At 41.4% G+C, this 23,133-nt stretch overlaps 1 protein-coding gene across 10 annotated transcripts in view; it reads left to right on the top strand.

Annotated features, from left to right (window-relative positions):
* Positions 1-23,133, top strand: part of lrba (LPS responsive beige-like anchor protein) — a 302,458-nt gene that overhangs the window by 209,264 nt on the left and 70,061 nt on the right. For all 10 annotated transcript variants that reach the window (XM_036137527.1, XM_036137533.1, XM_036137532.1 and 7 more), the window contains 4 exons: positions 9,433-9,550; positions 9,671-9,773; positions 11,474-11,589; positions 11,718-11,830. In XM_036137527.1, the coding sequence (XP_035993420.1) occupies positions 9,433-9,550; positions 9,671-9,773; positions 11,474-11,589; positions 11,718-11,830 (450 nt within the window). The remainder of the gene's footprint in view (positions 1-9,432; positions 9,551-9,670; positions 9,774-11,473; positions 11,590-11,717; positions 11,831-23,133) is intronic.

Below are 23,133 nucleotides of genomic sequence, written 5' to 3'. Positions count from 1 at the left end.
TGTCCAATATTCAGCCTTTTGGGTTGTGTTGTCTTTCAGGTATATAAGCTGTTAGAGGACGATATAAACCACCCCTGATATTTAGATGTACCTGTCTGAGTTGAGGACATACTGAGTTTGCTAGAATAGAAAACTGAATAATTTGCCTCATCTTGGACACGGGAAATGTTGGAAAATTACAGCTCAGGCTGTGAATGTAGATTTAATACAGCAGATTAAGCTTACCAGTAATTTAAAATGAAATGCTTTTTATACTGCTCAAAAAAATACTTTACACAATGTAATTCCAACTGTTCCCAAATAGTAGTTTGTAGTTTTACATAAATGTCAAGAATCAATCTATTCTTGTGATTAGTGTTGGATTGTCAGAAAGGAATATCTGGTTTTAGTTACAGAGAACATTACTACCATATTTTGGCCAATATGGAAATCTCACCTATAGAGCAAAACTTGTTAACCTGCGATACCCAAAATAACAGCCCCCTTTTGACGGGTTGGCAGGTTTATTTTTCTTTCTGGAAATTACGAGACTAAAGTCATAAAATTGTGAGAATAAATAACTTATTTTATAAGCACAGTCATTAAAACATGATGTGTTTAAAGGGTAAATGTTTCTTGAAAAGTTATACTTTGGTGTTTTTCACACATAAGGAAATACTAAATCTGTTAACAAATAAGCATCAAATCATTATTCTCAGGACTTTGAAACAATAGCAACTTTATTCTCGTGATGTTCTTTATTCTTGTACGCCTAATATTATGACTTTATTCTTGCAAATTCCAAAAAGAAGAGAATTTGTATTATGACCATTGTAGATTAAAGAAAATAAATGATTGGCCATGTAGGAGTAAATTTCCACAAAAAAAACAGGAATTTTGAGATTAATTTAACTTATTTGCCAGAAAAAACTTGGATGTTTTCTGTCAAAGTCGTACATTTTTTAGAACAAATCTTATTCCATGACTAAAGGCATACATTTTAATATATTTGTTATTAAAACAAGTCTATATCCGACATTATAAGGTCAGAACAGTTGCATCATAATTTGGATCATCTTGTGACCCCCTGGGGGTCCCGACCCCCACTTTGTGAGAACATATTAAGATTTGAGAAAACAGAATATAGTTTGAATATTTGTTTTTTTAAAGCTATTACTATGGTTTTGCGATAGCTTTGCAGCAATATTAAAACTGAAATATAAGTTTCAGATATTTGCCAAACGTAATTGTAAAGGACAACAAAATCCTTGTAAAAACTACTTATTAATTTATTCCCTTCTCTGAGCATTTGTCAAAAGTTAGATTATTAACGTCATAAAATTCTGTGAAAATACAGTCAGCATATGTTCACAGTTCTAACCAGATCATGACTTCAATCTTCATGAACAAACCTTTGTTTGATTTTTGGCAAAGGTGAATTTTCAATTAGGCCTGCAAAAATTTGGTGAGAAAGGTGTTTAAACTTTTAAATAGTAGGATTATGTTAATAATAATAAAAAAACTCCATGTGGTTTGATTGAGCTTTTGCTTTCTTTCTTTAATGCCTTTTTTCACAACTAACTCAGTTTGGTTGTCAGCTATGTTCAGATAAAGTTTTGCAAAGCAAAACAAGCCAATGTCGCCTTTTTAAAGGTCTAAACCAGCTGCTTTTTGCTCAATATTAGGATGTTTGAATAAAGCTACATTTATAGTTGAGACCTCTTCATGAAATAGTCAAAATTATTAAATTGACTAATACCAGCCTGTTTTTTGTTTTTTTTTCTGACACATTTGAAAGAAATACAGTTAAGCCCAAAGTGATTGGACTGTTAAAATGATCGCATTAGCTATTTGCGTTATTACGGTATTATTTTTTAACTTTGACACAATAACATATATTAATACAAGGATTTTAAAAAGTGGCCCTTCTGCAGTGCCTTATATACCTCTTTTTGCTCAGTCAAGCTAGCGATGGAAAAAACATTCTGCTTATTTACCTGCAAGGCGTAATGTCCAGAATTGATACGTTAAAAAAAAGTGCCATATGTCACACTTTCATGTGATCATCAGATTATAATAACTATTATGGGTATCGCAGCTCATTTTATTGATACCAAATGGTGTCTAGACTTATTTGCATGAACCATGAGTAGCCATGATTGAGTCTACAGAGTGGAAAGTACGACAGAGGAAGTGTTGACTCTTGGGATAGATGGTGCTCAAAACGCGACGGCAGCTGTAAAACTCTCGAAACAACACGCCAGCACTTAACATGCTGCTATGTTGTTTCACTACTTCATATAGTTTTCACGCAGCGGAGCGTTGGATAGTGCAGCTCGAAGGGGGAGACCGGGCAGAAGCCAGTCACTGTTCATCAAGCTAATAACAGCTAGCATTAGCTTATGTTGTAGCTACAGGAGGTTCACAACTTTTCTGATCAACATTCAAGAGTGGTACTAGCTTTTCTATGTTGCTCTAAAAAAAATCCATATTGTACTGTTAGCTTAGCACGTAGCGCTGATGAGAACTGATGCATAAATAAATGGCAAAACCCGTGGTATTTTAATGATTTATCCACGGTGGTGAGTGCCAAGCTTTTTAGGTTAAAAGGCCACCTTGCCATCAGATTTTAACCTTAAATCTGGCAGGGATATTGATTGATTGAGCCAACTCGCATATTGTGAATGAAAAATCACCTATTGTCCAGAGACATCTGAATGTTTTCAGCGAGATCTAGTTAGGGGTTTCTACCTTTAATGGCATAAATGGCTCAGTACAGTTCTTCTTTTTTCCTTTTTTTTTTTAAAAACAAAGGACTCGTGTTACCACACAAAGGCTTAACAATGATTCCAGAACTGGAAAGGAGAAGTTCTGTGGCTTCCCTACTTAGAGTCATATGTTTCCTGCTTTTTAGTGTTGTAGCGTTCAAACAGCCTTACTCTTTGTACCTGTAATGATCTTTGATTGAAACATGCGGCTCCTCAAGTCTTTAAAATGAAACGTGTTATCGAATCCTTCTACCTCTTTGTTCATCCTGCTCTCTTCTCCTTGTGTTTTTTTTGCTATCACTCAATCTCAAAAGCAAAATCCGTCTTAATTGGCTCCAGAGGGCTTGAGGAGACTTTGTGTCAATGGTGATGAGGGTCCTGATTGGTCCAGAGGCAGCGGCAGCCAACAGACCCTTGTTAGTGCGCCGGGGTCCTTTTGCTTGCTCATTAGTCCGATGAACTCGTTTACTGATGGGGGGTGACAGGGCCCCGTTTACCAGTGTAGAGCGGTGGGGGGGGGGGGGGGGGGGGGTTGGAGGGAGGGAGGAGGGGTGAGGAAGATGAGCCCAGACGAGACTTACAGGAGTCACAGTTTATAGATTGAAGAGCAGAAAGGCCATTAAATCTGTAGTAAAGGTGTTGTTATTGCAGATGCTTCACTCTGTGGTCAGTCAAGTGAGAAACGATCACTCAGAGAGGGGCAGTCATGTTCAAATATCAGATGTAAACTGCAGCCTTCATTAGTTTACGCATATTTGAATACAAACTGCAGCCCGATTGTGTTATATTCCCTTCTGCGTACAGGTGTATTTCAGTAAATAAAAAAAAAAAACAGCATTGTTCATTAATTTAAGTAATTCAATTCAATAACTGTACCACAGTCACTAATAAAATATAGGTTCACTCCTGTGATACGGTTTAAGCTTTTGGTTCTGTACGCTTGGATGATTACAGCTTATGAAAAGGTTACTGCTGATGGGGGAATAACTCAGCTTCTCAATTACAATTGTGCATAAGACCAAAAAAAGATTATTTTAAATGCAGGTTTGCTGGTCTTCTATAAAGTATGCCAGTATGCACTGAATACTTGTATGAGGCTAGTTTTACATTAATTACTGCATTAATGCAGCAGGATTTCATCTAAAAGGTAGTATTTGGAGCACTGAGCCACAGTCTTGTCCATTTTTCTCCTTAGCTTTGGTATAAGGCTTCTGATGTCTTTGGTTAAGGAGTTTTTTAACAGAAAGTTATCAGATGCATCTGTGTGTGTTGGCTCTCAAAGCACCAACTTTAGCTGCAGTCTCCACACCTTTTCAATCTCTTCAATAGCTTTGCTTCCACCATAACTTTTTCCTTTCACTCAACTTTCCAATGATTTGCTTGGATCCAGCCCTCTGTGAAGAGCCAGACTTCCTTAGGAACGATCTTTTCTGGGTAACCCCCCCCCCCCCCCCCCCCCATTGTAGAGGTGTTGTACAACTGTCAATATCGGCAGTCTTCATCTGTGATTGAATTGAAGATAAGATGTCTGCATTAAAAATCATTGAAAACTAGCTGTAAGCCATAATCATCAGATCTGAAATAAATTGTTTTACATTATTCTGAGTGCACTAAACCAACAGAGTGTGAACTTTACTGTGATAGGAACGCACCTTTAGGAATGAAAGGTGCATAAAGTCTACTCTCGCTGTTTGACTATTACATTTTGGTCGTGTTTATAAGCGAGTTCATCATCTATACCCTGATAGGCCTACGTTTCTTTTTTTTTTTTAATGAATTCTATCAAGTTCTTCTCATTTTGCTTGTCCCGCGTCTGTTCTGATGTTGATGGATCACCTCTCTTCCTCCCGCTCATTAATTTCATCACCTTATCTCCCACACCACTTCATTTGACCAAAAGGTAATAATAAATCCCTCATCCATTATCCTTTAACTGAGGCAGCCATGCGGAAATACTTAATAACAGGCAACAAATTGAACTTCAATCACCTCTTTTTTCTTCCGAGGATGCACAGCACATTAAACACAGCGTGCAAATATGCATATGCCATTCATCAAACTCTGTTTATGAGGAATTTTAAGGATTTCCTTTCTTTTTTTTTTTTTGTAGTTTATGACAAATAAGCATCATTGGTATCTGGCACCGGCTTCTCTTCTCTCTAACCGAATGTTCTTATCAGCCTAAAACCATGCGCACTCTCAGCCTTCACAGCAGCGGAGGCAGATGAGAGGCTCATTTATCTTGAACCGTGTTTCCTGATAGTCGCACCGTTAGTCTCCTCACTCTTCAATCCTATTCAGTTCTGAATAAATGTAATTTTTTTTTGGTACAGTATTCCTCCAAGTGGCTGTAGCTGTTTCCAAAGGAGCACTGCTCAGGAACGAGGAGTTGGTTTGAAAAGGAAGGGGAGAGGCAGAGTCGCCGAGATCCAGCGGTGACACTTTTTGCCATTTTGTGTGCATGTGTGCGGTTCCACATCGCAGCCACAGTCACCCGACCCCTCTTCATGTGTCCCTCTTCATTCTGCGGTCTTTTGGCCGTCTGACAGAGACAAACGACGGTGCTTCAGAAATGAGCAGCGGGCCGCCACACAAACAGGTTAAGAGGAGGAGGGAGAGCGAGCCTCGCCATCCAGCCTCGTTCCTTTGTTTTCTGTTTGGCTGTGTTCTCGTGCATGACGCTTTAAATTGATCTTGGGATGTGCCAGACCCGAATCCATGGATACTGTTCCACTTGAGATGAAACATCAATACATTCTTGGTTCAAACCCGACCCGTGTAGAAGCTGCTGTGGAATTTGATTCTACGTTTGGTGTCTTTTTTTTTAATATGTAGTGAAAACGTTTCTATTTATTTCTGTTCATTACATGTCAGAATAATGTTTTTCATGGTTTGTTCAAAGTTAAAAATTTAAAATGCATTTCTTAGGTATGTGGTAGCAGTGCCTGCTTAAACGGTCCAATTTGGGTCAAATGTTCTGGGTTTCCTTCCAAATTTTCTGAGTCCCTGAGATCAGGGCTTTGTGACCGTATTAAAGATTTTTTCAGGGTCCTCACCAGGATTTGTGCTGGTGTCGTTTTGCTGATTCTCTGGATCCGTTCCTGCAGCGGAGCTTGGCATAATGCAGCTCGAAGGGGCCTGTTCGTCAGGCTAACAACAGCTAGCGCTAGCTTTAATGTTGTTCAGTAGGTTTATAGCTGTGCTGATGTACGTTCAAGAGCTTTACTGGCTATTCTGTTGCTCTCAAACGTCCGTGTCGCATTGACCGTTACGCTCATTAAAAATGTACGTAAGGGTCTAATTTCAGGGTAACTTTTATGACTTTTAGCATGACGGTCCATTACGTTGAAATGCACTGGCAGGAAACTGCTTCTAACTCCCTGTACCACACCCTTACTACGGTCACATCTGATTTGACCCGGCGGAGTAGGGAACATGCGGGAAGTAAAGGCTGGGGGTTATCTGGGGCGCTAGAATAAGGTAAATAAATGCTAAGCTCATAACTCGTCAACCAGAAACCCGATAGATCACAAAGCTCACTATTCCAAATCCAACTCGCGACAGAGGCGTACGAAACGGAGCCGCCTTTCTACCCCTCAGCTGCAGAGCTACTGTCGTCAGTTTTTCTGGGTTGTCACAATATGTTTTGAGCCAATAGCGATACTGATTCAAAATTCAAATGCAGTACACTCGTTAAACATGAGGAGGACGGCACATTGCACCATGTTCTGGTCATTATTTTGTCAAAATAATGACCAGAACATTTAGACGACACTATAAGACATTCATGTATACAGCTTATTAGCAAGAAAAGCTGATTAGAGGGTTAGTTGTTCCTTAACTCCTTGACTTTAAGCCAGTTAACCAAATTTGACTGGATGCTTTAGGGGTTTTCTCCATTTGTAAGACCCATTTGTGACTCCTGTCCTTAAATGTTTTATCAGTATTTCTACATACTGTGGAGTATACATGCTGTCTATTCAGTGAAGCACAGCAGGACATTGCTTCATCATGATGCTGCCACCCCCGTGCTTTATAGTATTCTTAGGCTTGTAAGCTTCCAGCCTTACCTCCAGACAGATGTTTTTATGGCTAAAGACATGAACTTTAGTTTCATTAAGCCATCAGTGTGTGCTTACAAACTGTATTTTTTTTAAAATGTTGCTCTTAGAGTATCGGCTTCTTCCTCTCCGAGTGGCCTTTCAGGCCATGTCAGTTCTGGGCTTGTTTCAGTGACACCTTACTAGTTTCAGACAGCGTCTTCACAAAGTGTGTTGCTCTCGCAGCTAAACTCTGATACACAGAACCCGTCTCCTTCCTGGACATTTCCGCGGTGTTTGAACAGATGAACGTGGCACTTTCAGGCATCTGGAAATTTGGCCTAACACAGAACCAGACTTGTTAACGTAACCAGATCTTGATAACGTCTGATTTTTTTCCACATTGTCACACAAAGAACCAGCATCTTTTGAGGCGATGCCTCTAATTAACCTAAAAGTGTTGGGAATTACCCAATCAGAAGCAAACAGAGCCGTGACATCATCATCTTGAACTATACCTAGTTAAATATAAACTGTCTCATGATTCTGGCATTTAGCAAATCGAAGTAATTTCGGTCTCCCTTCTCTGGCTCCGTAGCGTTGCTATCTGTTTGACTCCAACTGGGTCATTTCCCCCATTACAATTTACCCCAGAGGAAGCCGGAGCAGCCATAACTCCAGCTTGGACAATAACCTCCACACCATGGTAATTTGTCCAGACGTGGTCGGAACAGCGAAAGCATTACAGGACGGATAGTTTGTCACGCTCGTTGTCACCCACCCCGCTTTTTCATCAGCAATGGAAAGGGACAACGATCCCAGGAACATGGAGCGCTATTTACAGCGATGCGCTTAGATTCATGGTCCCGGAGAAAAATATGACATCTGGCTGCCTCGGCTGCTGTCGTATCCGTGTGAGGAATCAGGGATGGCAGCTTCATCAGTTCGGCGCCGGGGCGTCTTCTTGACATCCGATGTGAGATCTTAGTGAATTCTGGGGATGAAATAAGTCAGCCACTCCCTGGTGGAGGTGAAAGGTTATCCTGCATTCACTCGCTGTAGACTGAAATTTTATTTTCAGAAAAACAAATCAGAGAAAGCTTAAAACGATCAAAGACGAAATACTGCAGGGGTGCAGAATCTTTGTTGGTTGCTCTGTTCCATGTGTGTTTATTGTCACTGATGCATCACATTATTGGAAAATATACATTGCTTGAAAATTATCTGCTTTTATTGTGAAAAGCAATATTAAGTTTTTTTTTTTTTTTTATTAAATTAATATAAACCACATTCATGTTAGTTTTATGCTAATTTGTGTCTGGATATTTGTTCTTCTTATGAGAATCATGTTTTATTGTGAACTAAATGTCTCTAAAAAAACTTCCATGATAAAAAGATTATTCGCCTTGTAAGTTTATCAAAAATCTCTATAAATGTTGTTTAACATATAAACTGTTTGCTTTTGTGGACAAAATATTGTTTTTAATTTCTTTTTTGTTTCCATCCATTTCCATGTAACACAGAATTCCTATAACTTTAGTTATTTTATCATCGGTTAGTATTACAGAACACTTTTTCTAGGATTAATAAACGTGGTTTAGAGCTGAGCCAGGCGTCCCGTTACTGGTCCAGGCGTCTGAAGACGGGTCGCCGGTGGCAGCAGCAGCACCATCTAGCTTCTCCGAGCTACTAATCCGCATTTAATTGAACTCCAGAGACTTTGAAGCCGGTCTGTAATGCAGGCAGCTCTTACTCCTCTGAGAGACGCCAGCAGAGATGCTGTCCTCGGTTAAGGGTCTCAGCTGGTCCCCTCCGCTGTCCCCTCTGTTTAATGAGCTCTTTAACTCGACTCTGGGCCCTGCTTGGCAACTCATATTTGAATATTTCTGAATAATACCCCTTCTCTGACAACCCCGGTTGTCCCCTTTTTACCTTTTGAGCCTATCTCTGCACGCAGCCTTGTCAGGAGGCGCGTTTAAAAGTGAAAGCAGAGGGGCGACTAAAATACCCAGCTAACAAAGCAGTGCTAAGTAGGGTAGGAACAAACCTAAATGACGTATTAGTCGGAGCACGAATCACACGGGTAGGGCCTGAGCTCCGGGTCTGACAGGCATCAGAACAAGTCCCTCTGACAGCAGCACGGTCTCCACGGGGGACCGATTAAACCCAATTCATCCAGGCATCTCCGTATGAAGCTCAGGAACATGATACTGCCTGATCTCTGGGTCCGTTACCGGTGTGGAAATGCTCCGAAGCAGAAAATCAGATCAAAAGTAGATTATTCAGATGTTTACCGCACAACCTGTGGCTTTGTCACGCCACACTTGGGTCAGAATAGATGATCTTTTAGTGGACTGGACACCGGACTGGAGCCCATTCTCCTGCTGAAAGGATGTCTTTTTCATTGAGGCTGATCAATAAAAGACATTAATCGTGCTGTACAGGCCGTCGTGCCATCGCTGTGTGAAAAATGAAATGACTCTGCCTTCCTTTCCTTTTTTTACTTTAAACCGTTTTGTATTTTTAATTTCTACATCTTTTTAAAACTACTGTTTTTTTATTTTAATTAAATGGGTAACTGAATGCTCTCTATTTATAAATAAAATAACCTCTTTTTTTTCTTTTTTATTCTTCCGTTTTCCCAGATTTTGTCCTACACAGAAGGTCTTCACGGGAAATGGCTCTTCACAGAGATCCGTGCGGTCTTTTCCAGACGGTACCTGCTGCAGAACACGGCTCTGGAAGTGTTCATGGCAAACAGAAGTATGACAGAACCTTCTCCGTCGCAATTTCAGGGAAACTTTGACCAATCTCATTCCATTGTGCATTTCAAAGCAGACGTTCTTCCTTTATTAAAAGCTGATTTTCTGTGTTTCTCTGCAGCGGCCGTCATGTTCAACTTCCCAGATGCTGCCACAGTAAAGAAGGTGGTTCACAGCCTTCCTCGCGTCGGGGTGGGCACGAACTTTGGCCTTCCTCAGACCAGGTTAGAATGTCTCTACAACTTTGGTTTTGGAGTTTAAATCTTTATCCACAACATTTTTCTCTTGAAAACGGGTCATTTACTGCAAAAAGGGAACTAAAAGTAAGTAATATTTTCTTGAAATGAGTGTATTTTCCTTGATTTAAGCAGCTAGACAAGATTATTTGCCAGTGGAATTAATAATTTTACCCCTAAAAAAGATAATTAGATATCCTGCACTTGAAATAAGTTGATGGAGATGAATTGTTCCTACTTTAAATGCAGAAATCTGGTAAACAGTCTTATTTACCTGCTCAAATAGAAGAAAAATACACTAATTTCATGAACATTTTACTTACTTTGTTAGGCTCAGAACAGGCCTGACAGGCAACAGTGCTGTAATCATGACATACTTTGCATTATTAAGATCCTCATCTGACTCAGAACTGATTAAAACACTTTTTATTTTTTTTTTTATTTTTTTATTTTTTTTTTAGTAAAGTTAAAAAGCAAAACACTCATTGTGAGTGTCCTTATCTAGCTCACGCATTCCCAAACTGATTCGGCCGCTCGCTGACCTTCCTATGCCAGTCTCGTTCTTGATCACAAGCTTGTTTTGGTTCTTGTATTTATTGCAATGACTGTGCAGGACATTCTCTTATATACCCAGCACCTGTGTCTTTGTATAGTAAGGAGTATCCATCCGCCCTGCCATTGGTCCATTTATCTCCAATCTCCACTTCCCATTTCTTTAATTTTCCTTTTCAAATTTAAACTTACTAAACTCTGGAAAACTGAGTTTGAACAACAACTTTTAAAATGAAAAAAAAAAAAAACATTAGAAAACCTACTAAAAGATAGAGATGTTTTTTTTTAATCTTTGAACTTTTTACAAAAGATGTCAGAATAAAGGCTGATATTTTATGTATTGAGCAAAAAAACCCTCGTTGTTTTGTTGTTAAAGCTGCTCTAAGCCTTTTTCATCATTAAATAAAAAGAATCCGTTAGAGAGGGATTGCGTAACGAGCGATTAAAGAAGTAGGAGTGTGTTTGTGTGTAACAAGCACAGGATTAAGGTGTGAGATTTTCCTCGTTTCTGTCGGACTCATTAATCAAAGTTGTTTCTGGACCGCTTCGCCTCTGCAGCTGCAGAGGGCGGCTAACACGCGCCGCCGTGAAGGAAGCCGCGCGCTCACCTTGTTTCTGAAACCGCGTCCCGGCGCTGACGCAGCATAAAGACGTCAGCTCTCTCTGTGCTGTGAGAGATAGCCAGCTTTTATTTCTGAGGCGAACTTTGTGATGTCATCAAAAGCAATTAAAACTTTCTATCAAATTTCTGTTAGTTTTAATCTTTGTTGGATTCTTTATCTGAAGTTTGGTTTTGTGTATTTAAATTTAGATTTCTTTTTTTTTTCTTTCCTGAGGCTTAATGGCCATAATCACACACTCTGACATTGATTAATTCCATCATTTTCCTTTGTTTTAATTGGATTTGGGGTCATTTGCTTTTGCCCTGCAGCATTTATCATGCCCCTGGCCTTGCCTGTGTATATTCAGCCTACATCTGAAGTTCATTCATCTTCTTAATTAGCAAGACTGTAAATGTGGTAGTTTCATGTGGTTCCTGCAGTTTTTTGTGCCGTGAATATTGTCACAGGGTGAAACGGCTGCGTCCGACCTTTTCAATCAGTTTTGGGTCATTTTTCTTCCGTTATCCCTCGCAGACGCATTTCCCTGGCCACGCCCAAGCAGCTCTTCAAGACGTCCAACATGACGCAGCGATGGCAACGCCGCGAGATATCCAACTTCGAGTACCTGATGTTTCTCAACACCATCTCTGGTGAGGGCGCCGTCCATCACCTCCGTTGTGTCCCTACAGAGCGAGGCCAGCAGGGGAAACGTGCACAAACATTTCAAACGCTGATTGTCAGGGGCGTTTGTGTGACTTCCTCCTTCGCTTGTGTGCAGGTCGCACCTATAATGACCTGAACCAGTACCCAGTCTTCCCCTGGATAATCACCAACTACGAGTCACCAGAACTGGACCTCACTCTGCCCAGTAACTACAGAGATCTGTCCAAGGTGAGATGCCTGAGGGTCATCCTTTCTCCGTTTTAATGGACTTGAGGGAAAGAGCAGCTGAGCTACATTAAGCTCTGTGGGTTTACATTTAATGAAGCACATTGTCCATCCATCAGTTCTTCCTGTGTTATTTGCACGGGGCTCGTTTAAAACGGGACCGCTGCAGAAAATGATCCGTCCCAAATTCATAGCAAACGACTTTAATGGGTAGTATGGGCCATACAGACTATATATATATATATATATATATATATATATATATATATATATATATATATATATATATATATATATATATATATATATAATATATATAATATATATATATACTGCTCCTTCACCATAGTGCTGTGCATAAGTCCTGGGTCATGCCTAGTTTCTTTCTTTATTTAACGTTATTTCCATCATTTTGCTGAAGTTTTTGTGAAAGTTTTCACTTTTAGAGAATTTTTTGTTGTATTTTCTTTAACATTGAGGCAGTTTTTTTTTTTATTAAAGTTGCAATGAAAAAACACAAATAACAGTTTGACAGACAGAAGATGGAAAATCTTTGGAAGCGTGGAGCTGCATCACATTACAACAGGAAAACTTTATATACTTTTCATGTTTGTACAGTACTATCATTTTATAGAAAATATACCTTTATCACCTGATACTAAAAAAAACTTCATGTTCTTACAATATAGTATTAATATCATATGAACATAATCAGTTATTGTGCAAACATATAGCAGACGAGACATTTTCTCAGCCATTTATGTTTCACTCAGGTAAACATGTTCTAACAATAAAGTGTATTGTGTTTTTAACATGAAAGTTATTTTGTTCTAACAATATCATTTTCATTCAAAAAAAAAAAAAAAAAAAAAAGTAAAAAACAAAGCAACTGGACTTGTTTTCCGTAGTTGAAGATAAGAAAACAAGTCCAGTTGCTTTGTTTTTTATTTTTATTTTTTTTTTATTTTTTTGGAATGACCATGACCTGGATTTCATGTTTGCACAATATGTATATTGTATTAATGTGACATTCGGGTTAAACATTAATGTGATAACATAACACAATGGTATATTGTCAGAAGGATGAAGTTTTGTCGTTATAACGAGATAAAGCGTTATTTCTCTTTGGCCAGAGGAGCATCTCTACGCTTCTGTAGTGCCTGACCTTCAGCTACTTTCTGATTTTGTTTTTTGTTTTTTTAGGCTTAACATGATGTATTCTTTATACTCGACAAATTTATTCACGCACACACTACATATGCTGTCTTATTGGTATGTAAGAACAGACCTGATAAATATTGAAGCAGCAGCAGAGGTCTGGAGAGATATTTCATCGAAACCCCCGCAGAAAGATTATAGCAAAGTTGAGCAAAATTTTGGTTTTAGGCTTTTTCTGTTTAATTTTTGAAAAAGGTGACAAATATCAAAGGAAAAAAAGATAAATCATATTAGTAGCTTCTTATGTTGGCTGCTGCATTCCTGATTAGCTGCTATTAAAACTAACATTTCAAGTCCATTAAGCCAACATTTTTCATAATTAAATTATTTAGACTTTAACCTTCCATAAAACACCAGGAAGTAAAGTAGTACTCCCAGGTAGCTCCAGGCATCAAGTAAATGGGTTTAAAATAATGAAATCTGCCCTTAAATGCTACCTGCCTCATAAATACAGACTCCTGCAGCTAAAAGTGCTTAAAAGATTCTCCTGCATATTGAATGCAGACATGCTATTATTTACTTGCATGAACTACTTCACTTTTACACCATTTTACACCCTTAAACAGGCAGAAAGTGCCAAACAAGCCGCAGCTTGCCAGCTGCCCAGCTTGTATTGAACAGGCTCGTAGTGGGAGGACAGAGGATTAGATATGGACTGAGAAGATTGAACATCTGTCAAGTTGCTACAACCAAAATGACAGAATAAATCAGCCATGGAAACAAAAATGCATTCGTTAATGGACTCAGGAAAAGTTGGGGGAGATGCCTTTTAGTGTTTAGACGTCTTTAACTACCTCTATACTCTTAGCAGCGATATTTTATTCTGAGATGCTGGGAAGTGGTCGATCTGCCTTAAAGCTGCATGGACTCACCTGCAGGAAGATGAATAAAAGTAAAACTAGTGAAGCGTCTTGCTTCTGCATGACTGCTTTTAGCCAAACGTCATCCTTGGTGGGAACTTTAACCTAAAACATTTAGTAATTTCCAGCTCTCATTAAAATCCATTGCAGAAATGGATATAAATATAATAAAGGGCAGAATGTGATGCAGTGCTATGCAGAAATTTCACACGTTGCAGATAAATTGAACCTCCCAACTTTCACTTTGCCCTTTCATACATATTTGCCAGCTGGGATTAAATGGTCATCTCTTTTAAACATTGCCACGATAACTTTTTCGGCTTTCAAAGTCAAATCAGTAAAGATGGATGCTTTTACCGGACTAAAATCAAATCCAAGTTTTCTGACTGTTCATCAAATGATTGGTCCTGGACCCTCGTCTCCTCCCCAGCAAAAGGCAGTAAAAATAGTGGCTGAGGGTCGATTTCCATTTAGCAAGACAGGTTTTTCACCACAGCATCAATACAGCAGATGAGCTGAGAAACAACTTCCTTTAAACTTTCACAATATTAGCATTAAGCATGAATATATACTGTATATATCAAATTTTAAAGTTAACTGAAGTCGTTTTCAGTGTTGCATGTAAAAAAAAAAAAAAAAAAAAAAATCTGATTGCTGATTTTTAGGCTGCAGTCCATTACGTCCTGACATCTTTACTGAAGTGCCCTCGTTAACTTTGTTAACTTTGCTAATCCTAAAGTGCTTTTTCAACAAACTTTTAAATGTTGCTCTATGTTAGACTCTGTTCCTTAGCAGGGAAAGCTTTTATAAAACGGTTGTTTTATAAAAGCGACACACCTGGAGTAGCTCTTTACCTCAGGCAGAGGAGCCGCTTATACTACTTTATAAAAAACACAAATTTGCATAAGAAACAATTAACAGTTAGTCGCATATCTTTTCATTTTTTGTGCAGCTCAAGTCGTACCTTTATTGTGTAACAGGAAAAAGTTGTGCTTTTGCAAAAAGTTCTCTTGTTGTTTATTTCATAGGTGTGATAGTGAGAGAGCCTGATGTTTATTTCTACCACTCCTTTGCAAATATTAGGAGTGGCAGCTGCTCAACAACAAATCTTCTTTACGATTAGGCAGAAAAACACCATAAACCAAAAATCTTATAAATATAATCCAAACATAAAAACAGACTGGATTTAATGTCACAACTTCCAACCTGATTATAAGCATTTTTCAAGACTAACCGTAATTTAGTTTATAAGGCCAACTGGTTAATGTCTGTTTTTATACTGTTTTTGATGAAACTGTGATAATATCAAAAAGCTTTATCATTTTGAACACAATAGTCAGAATACAAAACCCTCTTATTGTTTTGTCCTCATTTAGCAATCCTCAGGTTTTTTTCCAACTCTATTTGTAGAAAGCTGCATCATTTCTTGTTTTCTCTGCTGTAAAGTGACCCAGTAGGTGTAAATATGGCAGGTATAGCAGGCAGCCTTCCTCCTCCTCCTCCTCCTCCTCCTCGGCTTATTCCGGCTTCCTGCTCTTCTCCCTTTGCGCTGCTGCAGACTTTAGACAGAGCGGTCTCTAAACTCGCTGAAGCCTTGCAGCCCCGGGGAGTTTGTGACTGAAGGGGAGTTGGGCTAAAGGAGGAGAAACAGAGAGCTGACCAGAAAGCACGAAAAAGAGGAGGAGAGCGCGTTATAGAAGAAGAACATCATCATTTGCAGCCCTGTCACTCCTTTCTTCTCCAAGAGCAGAAGAGCAGAGCAGGGAGAAGGAAGGGAGGGAGGGAGGGAGGGAACACGGCCTATCTTTATTACATCTGTTTTATTCATGTTGTTGACATGTGTGATATCAGCCTATGACTACTGGACCGTGTCAGACTGCGGTGTCTGGAAAAGGGCAAATAGAGCTACGCGGCTTCTCTCATTCATCCCCCACCATGCATTTCTGCACCACCAATAACTTTCAATTTTTGCAAGACATTTGCACTGTGACCTTCATTTTTTTGGTTTTGTTTATTGTGTCCAGCTTCTGCGCAGCATCCCGCCACCCCCTTTCTCGGTTTGTTCTCCTCACCCCTTTGTTTCCCAGTTATTGTTTGTTATTCCTCCTCCCTTCACTGCTTTCTCACCGCCCGCATCGCCCTCACCTCCCTCCTGCTACTGGACGTCACCTCGGCGGCTTGTCTCTTGGAGAAACAGGTCATCTGCGAATCCTCCGGTGACATTGAGGAGCCAAATTGCCACGCATGTGTGCGCCACACGTCCGTCCGTTGCCAGGGGCCGCGCAGAATTTATGTCCCTGGCTCCCCGAGCTGTTTGGACCCCGGGGACTTTCTTATCATAAACTTTACCCCCAACCTGACATCAGCCGCCGACCCCCAGAGATAATGTTGTAGCCACGATAAACACTCTCTGCTGACCCCGAATGTTGCTACACGTCTCTCTGTTGTGCATCACAATCCTCCAAACACAAAAATGTTTTTTCCCTTAAATTTTTACTTCACTTTATGAGAATCTTATGTTAGTTTAATGTATTCAATTCAATTTAATTCAATTTTATTTTTGTAGCGCCAATTCATGAAACCTGTCATCTCAAGGCACTTTCCAAAGTCAAATTGAATCAGATTATACAGATTGGACAAAAAGATTTCCTTTCTAAGGAAACCCAGTAGGTTGCATCAAGTCTCTCCAAGCAGCATTCACTCCTCCTGAAAGAGCGTAGAGCCACAGGGACAGTCGTCTGCATTGTTGATGGCTTTGCAGCAATCCCTCATACTGAGCAAGCATGAAGTGACAGTGGAAAGAAAAACTCCCCATTATCAGGAAGGAAAACCTCCAGCAGAACCAGAACCAGGCTCAGTGTGAACGCTCATCTGCCTCGACCCACTGGGGGTTAGAGAAGACAGAGCAGAGACACAGAAAGCACAGAAGCAAACATTGATCCAGTAATCTGTTCTACATTAGATGGTAATTGCGGGTGATCTGTCTCCCCTGGATGATGTCACAGCTAACAGAACGCCAGACCAGGTGTACCTTCTATGAAGAGAAAAATGACAGAGAACAAAAAGTTAAAAGCTGGAATAACAACAAACAATGCAAATTGGAGAGCAGTAGGAGAACTCAGCAGAGTGAGAGAAATAGACCCTGATGTCCTCCAGCAGCCTAAGCCTATAGCAGCATAACTATAGAGGTAGCTCAGGGTAACATGAGCCACTCTAACTATAATCTTTGTCAAAAAGGAAAGTTTTAAGCCTAGTCTTAAAAGTAGACGGGATGTCTGCCTCTCGGACCTATCAAACCTAATAGACTTTTTCATTACAGTAAAACACTTTTTATATTTTATTAGGATTTTATGTGAAAGACCAACACAAAGTAGTGATCGATTGTGAAGTAGAAGGAAAATTAAACAAGTTTTAACAATACTTTACAAACTAAGATCTATAGAGTGGCGTACATTTGTACGTACACTTTACTCTGATGCCCCTCTGTGAAATCTACTGCAACCATTTGCCTTTTAAAAGTCAACTCGTGTGTAATTTAATCTGAACACCATCCCAAACCCATTGAGGGGTTATTATTAAAAATCTTCCGGCGGCGCCCCTGGCGGCAGCAGCCGAACACAGCTCTGTACCAACTCGCAGACTTTTTGCATAAAAATGCATAAAAATGCCGCCAAACTCGCTGGAAACCACTCATCTACCCAGCCGATCAGTACTTGACCGCGAGCGCCTGTTGGAGTTACGATCAAGTTGTGTTTTTGGACTTTTAAATACCACGCTCGACTGCTTACGTGACTGTGGCGTCCTACGGAGACCAGCCCCGGAGGCCTGTGAAGCGGCGGCCTCGACGAGCAGCTCACGCCGGAGGAGAGCGACGCGGAAGCGGTGTAGCCGGCCGAAGAAGCGCGGGTGCCGAGGAGGCTTAGCAGCGAGGCTAAAGGCTAACCCGCTCAGACCGCCGCTACCATCCATCTGGCTTTCCAACGTTCGCTCACTGGACAACAAAATGGACCATTTACAACTCGAGCTCTCAGCAAAGAGGGAGCTCAGGGACTGCTGTGCTTTCATTCTGACCGAAACATGGCTTTCATCATCAATCCCAGACAACGCCGTTAGCCTGGAGGGGCTAGCTACTTTCCGCGCCGACAGACAGACAGAACTCTGCGGTAAGTCCCGAGGAGGCGGACTCTGCGTTTACACCAATAACACCTGGTGTAAAAATGCTAGATTAGTCACAAGTCTATGCTCTCCGGACATTGAGCTTATGATTATTAGCTGCAGACCCTTTTATCTGCCTAGAGAGTTCACTGTTGTTATCATCGCAGCAGTTTACGTCCCTCCCAGCGCTGATACTAAAGAGGCTATGGGTGTACTCTATCGGACTATCTCTGAGCTGCAATCTGCACACACAGAGGGTGTTTTCATCATTGCTGGGGATTTTAACCAGGCAAATATGAAAACTGTTCTCCCTCATTTTTACCAACACGTGGATTTTGCAACTCGGGGAGAGAACACTCTAGACTTAGTCTACACAAACATTAAAGGAGCATTCAGAGCAGTCCCCCGCCCCCACCTGGGCTCTTCAGACCACCTTTCTGTGATGCTATTCCCAGCATACAGGCCCCTGCTGATCAGAGCAAAACCAACAGCGAGGCAGGTGAGGGTGTGGACTGAGGGAGCAATGGAGGCGCTCCAGGACTGTTTTGAGTGCTCTGACTGGAACATGTTCAAAGCTGCTGCAACTTATGAGGACAAGATCAACATTGATGAGTACGCCATGACTGTGTCAGCCTACATCAACAAATGCATTGAGGACGTCAGCACCACCAAGACCATCATCACCCGAGCCAACCAACGACCCTGGATTACTGCGGAGGTCCGTCAAGCGCTAAAAGCACGGAACTCAGCCTTTAAGTCTGGTGACAAGGAGGCCCTGAGGACAGCGAGAGCCAACCTGAACCGTGCCATCAGGCTAGCAAAGCGGAACCACAGTCAGAAAATCCAGGAGCTCTTCCATGACGCCAGCAACACCAGGAGCATGTGGAAAGGCATCCGGGCAATCACTGAATACAACACGCCCTCCCCCCCGGTGGGTGAAGTTGATGCTGACTTCCTCAATGGACTAAATAACTTCTTTGGGAGGTTCGAGGCACTAAACAGCACTCCAGCAGCGAAAGCTGTTCCCCATCAGGAAGAGGAGGTCCTCTGCCTTGACACCGCCGACGTGTGGAAGACTCTAAGGAGAGTCAACCCGCGGAAGGCCCCAGGCCCCGACAACATACCTGGGCGGGTCCTCAAGGAGTGTGCAGGTCAGCTGGCTGGTGTCCTCACAGACATTTTTAACACCTCGCTGGACCAAGCCACAGTGCCAGCATGCTTCAAGTCTGCCTCCATCATTCCGGTGCCAAAGAAACCTCAAGTCACCTGTTTCAACGACTACCGGCCTGTTGCACTGACTCCCATCATGATGAAGTGCTTTGAAAGGCTGGTAAAGGAACACATCGTCTCCAGTCTCCCCCCAACACTCGACCCGTTCCAGTTTGCCTACCGACGGAACCGCTCCACTGAGGACGCCATCTCCTCTGCTCTTCACCTGAGCCTGGCACACCTGGAGGAGAAGAACACGCACGTGCGGATGCTGTTCCTGGACTTCAGTTCAGCGTTCAACACCATCATCCCACAACATCTGGTGGGAAAACTGGAGCATCTGGGCTTCAGCACACCCCTTCGCAACTGGCTGCTGGACTTCCTAACCAACAGACCTCAATCAGTCCGGGTCGGACAGAACACCTCTGATGTCATCACCCTCAGCACGGGCTCCCCTCAGGGCTGCGTCCTGAGCCCCCTGCTGTTCACCCTGATGACACACGACTGCGTCCCCAGGTTCACCACCAATCACATCGTGAAGTTTGCAGACGACACAACGGTGGTGGGCCTGATCAGAGACGACAACGACCAGGACTATAGAGAGGAGGTGGAGCAGCTGGTGGGTTGGTGCAGAGACAACAGCCTGATCCTGAACGTGGAGAAGACGAAGGAGCTCATCGTCGACTTCAGGAAAAACCGGCCTCACCATGCTCCACTGCTCATCAACAACTCAGCGGTGGAGGTGGTCAGCAGCACCAAGTTCCTGGGGGTGCACATCACAGATAACCTCACCTGGACTGTGAACACCACGTCACTGGTGAAGAGGGCACAGAAGCGACTGTACTTTCTGAGGAGGATGAAAAGAGCCCGCCTGCCCCCGCCCATCCTCACGACCTTCTACAGAAGCACCATAGAGAGTATTCTGACGAGCTGTCTCTCTGTGTGGTGTGGAGGCTGCAGTGCCTCCGACTGGAAGAACGTGAGGAGAGTGGTGAGGACAGCAGAAGGGATCATCGGGGCTCCTCTTCCCTCCATAAAAGACATTTCATCGCAGCGCTGTGTGTCTCGAGCCCGTAACATCATCAGGGACCCCTCACACCCCCACCATAGACTATTCTCCCTGCTGCCCTCTGGAAAGAGGTTCCGCAGCATCCGCTGCAGGTCCACTAGGTTCTGCAAAAGCTTTTTCCCTGCTGCCATCAGACTGTTGAACTGCTGAAGTACAAAAGTGTACCACACTAGATTCGCTGATTTGCACATTTGCACATTTGCACACTGTATTGTATCCTGCAAAATTGATGCTGCACCTTAACCGGAAACGTACTGCAAAACTGTGTACAATGAAACTGTCTACTTAAATCACTGCTGCACCCTACTGCATATTTGTCTACATTTGGTTTACATTGTTTACATTTCAACTGCCTACTGTTCACTGCTGCACTTTATCCGGAAGTAAATTGAAATTTATCCTGTAAGGGACTGCGATTGATCACTGCACTTTATCCTGTACTGTAATTCACTGCAAGGTATCCTGTAGAGTTACTGCAATATTTCTGAGCTGTGTGAAAACGAAATTTCGTTCTGTATGCACTCTGTGTATACAAAATGACAATAAAGAAAGTCTAAGTCTAAGTCTAAAGTCTAAGTTCTGGAGAAGATAAATCCAGAGTTAGGTTATAGAACGATATCCCTAAACTTTGAAAATCTGAGCCCTTTTCAATCCATGATTCAGAAATGGTTAGAGAACGGCTCAGCTGCAGATCTACCGAGACATGGCCGTCCACCGAAACTGACCGGGAGAGCATTAAGCAGCAAAGAGGCCAGTGGTAACTCTGGAGGAGCTGCAGAGATCCATAGTTTAGGCAGTAGGGCTTGTTGACAGGACAACCTTTAGTCGTGCACTCCACAAATCCATGAATCTGACCTTTTATTGCAACATGAGAAGAAAGCCACAAGAAGTCCCATTTGCAGTTTCCCAGAATCAGCATGTGACGCACAGCAAGCATGTAGAAGAGAAAGGTGCTCTGCTTAGTTGAAATTGAACTTTTTTTGGTTGACATGCAAAACACCATATTTGGCCGAACACCAACTCTGCACTTCTGCACTGTCCCCAAAGTGAAACAGGGCGGAGGCAGCTTCATGCTGTGGGAATGCCTGTCTGGGGCAGGAACAGGGAAGCTGGTCAGATTTGTGGGAAAAGTTAAATTAAGCTAAATGCAGGAGAATCCTCAAAGAAAACCTGTTAGAGGCCATTAAAGATGAGAGCAGGACTGAGGTTCACCTTCTAGCAACAACTCTTAACAAAGAGCCAGATTGACACTGGAATTGTTTCAATTAAGGCTTATTTATGCCTCAGAATGACCCAGTCAAAGTCCTGACCTAAGTTTATTTAAGAATGTGTGGGTAACACTTTAAAACTGATATTCTCAGATGATTTTGATCTAATCTGGCTGAGATCGGTCTGTTCTGTCAAGAGTGGGCATAGATCAGTCTCTAGATGTGCAAACCAGGTAGTAGCTGTAGTTTCGGTGAAAGATGCTTCATTCAACACAGTCAGAGGGGATGAGTAGAAATACACAGCAGGATGTTTACATGTAAAATAATTTGAAAAGCATGCATCAATACACTACACCTGTGATGGTCTTAAACATAAAATCCCACTTTCCAGTTTTTAAAGTAATGAAATGAGAAAGTTCAAGGCAAACGGATGTTCTACAGGACATATTTTGGAACCTTTTAAGCAAAAAACAATATATAAAATCACATTTTAAAAGAATCTAAGCTTACACAAGAAGAATATCTTTTATAGACCGATGCGTTAGATGTTTAACTGATTAGGTGAATCTCCAGGCATTCATTACGAGCCCCTGTAACTAAAGGCACATTTACATCTTAAAAGGTAAAACCGTCTTGTTGTTTTGGGGCTTTTAACGAAGATCAGCAAACAATTAAAAGCAGACTTTATCTATTATGTAGTCCACATGTACACACAGATAGCACTATGGAAGACTTATTGAGTACTCTCTGTACCTTTGTGCTATAATCTGCTCCTCACCGTCAGATCAGCTAATAGCATATTGATCTTGCGCGTACGTTCCTTGTGTGCTTGTCCCGCAGGGCCTCCACACCATTTTGGCTCTTTTAGATGGGACAATATACATAAACCCTTCAAAAGGTTCACGTGATTTATGACTCAAAGTCTGAGTGATGCTCCAATCATTGGTAAGCCCTTATACTCCTGCCGGGTGGCCGGTTCATCGTTTTATAAGCAGAGCACCACTGGTTAATGGACCTTTGATATCCCCCAGGAAGCTGCTGATTGTTCTGTAAAACAGTGGGTTTCCTTTTTAGATAAATACAATTGAGCTCTCCTGGAGAAAATTGCTGATCAGATTTTTTATGTTTAAACATTGACGTGTTTAAAAAAAAAAAAAAATTGCTGTTTGTTGATGAAGGTTGGTGCACAGATAAAACTGAAATCCATTTAGTCTGTTAAGTCTGTTGGGTCGGAATTAGAGATTCGCTATTCCAAGTTTGGGGTTTACTTAACGATCTCCAGTTTTGTCAAACTGATGATTAATGCGACGGTGGCGCAGGAGCTACACTGCAAAAACCGATCTAAAAATAAGTAAAATGTTCTTAAAAGTTGTGTTTTTGTCCTTGATTTGAGCCAGTAAAGATTACCTGCCAATGGAATAAGTACTTTGACCCCTAAAATAAGATAATTAGATATACTGCACTTGAAATAAGATGATGGAGATGAATTGTTCCTGTTTTAAGTGGAAAAATATTATTCTATTGGCAGATAATTTTATCTACCTGCTCAAATCAAGGAAAAATACACTAATTCTAAGAATATTTTAC

This window comes from Fundulus heteroclitus, chromosome 5 (assembly GCF_011125445.2).
Source record: "Fundulus heteroclitus isolate FHET01 chromosome 5, MU-UCD_Fhet_4.1, whole genome shotgun sequence".
Classification (NCBI taxonomy): domain Eukaryota; kingdom Metazoa; phylum Chordata; class Actinopteri; order Cyprinodontiformes; family Fundulidae; genus Fundulus; species Fundulus heteroclitus.
This window is presented reverse-complemented; position numbering and strand designations above follow the sequence as displayed.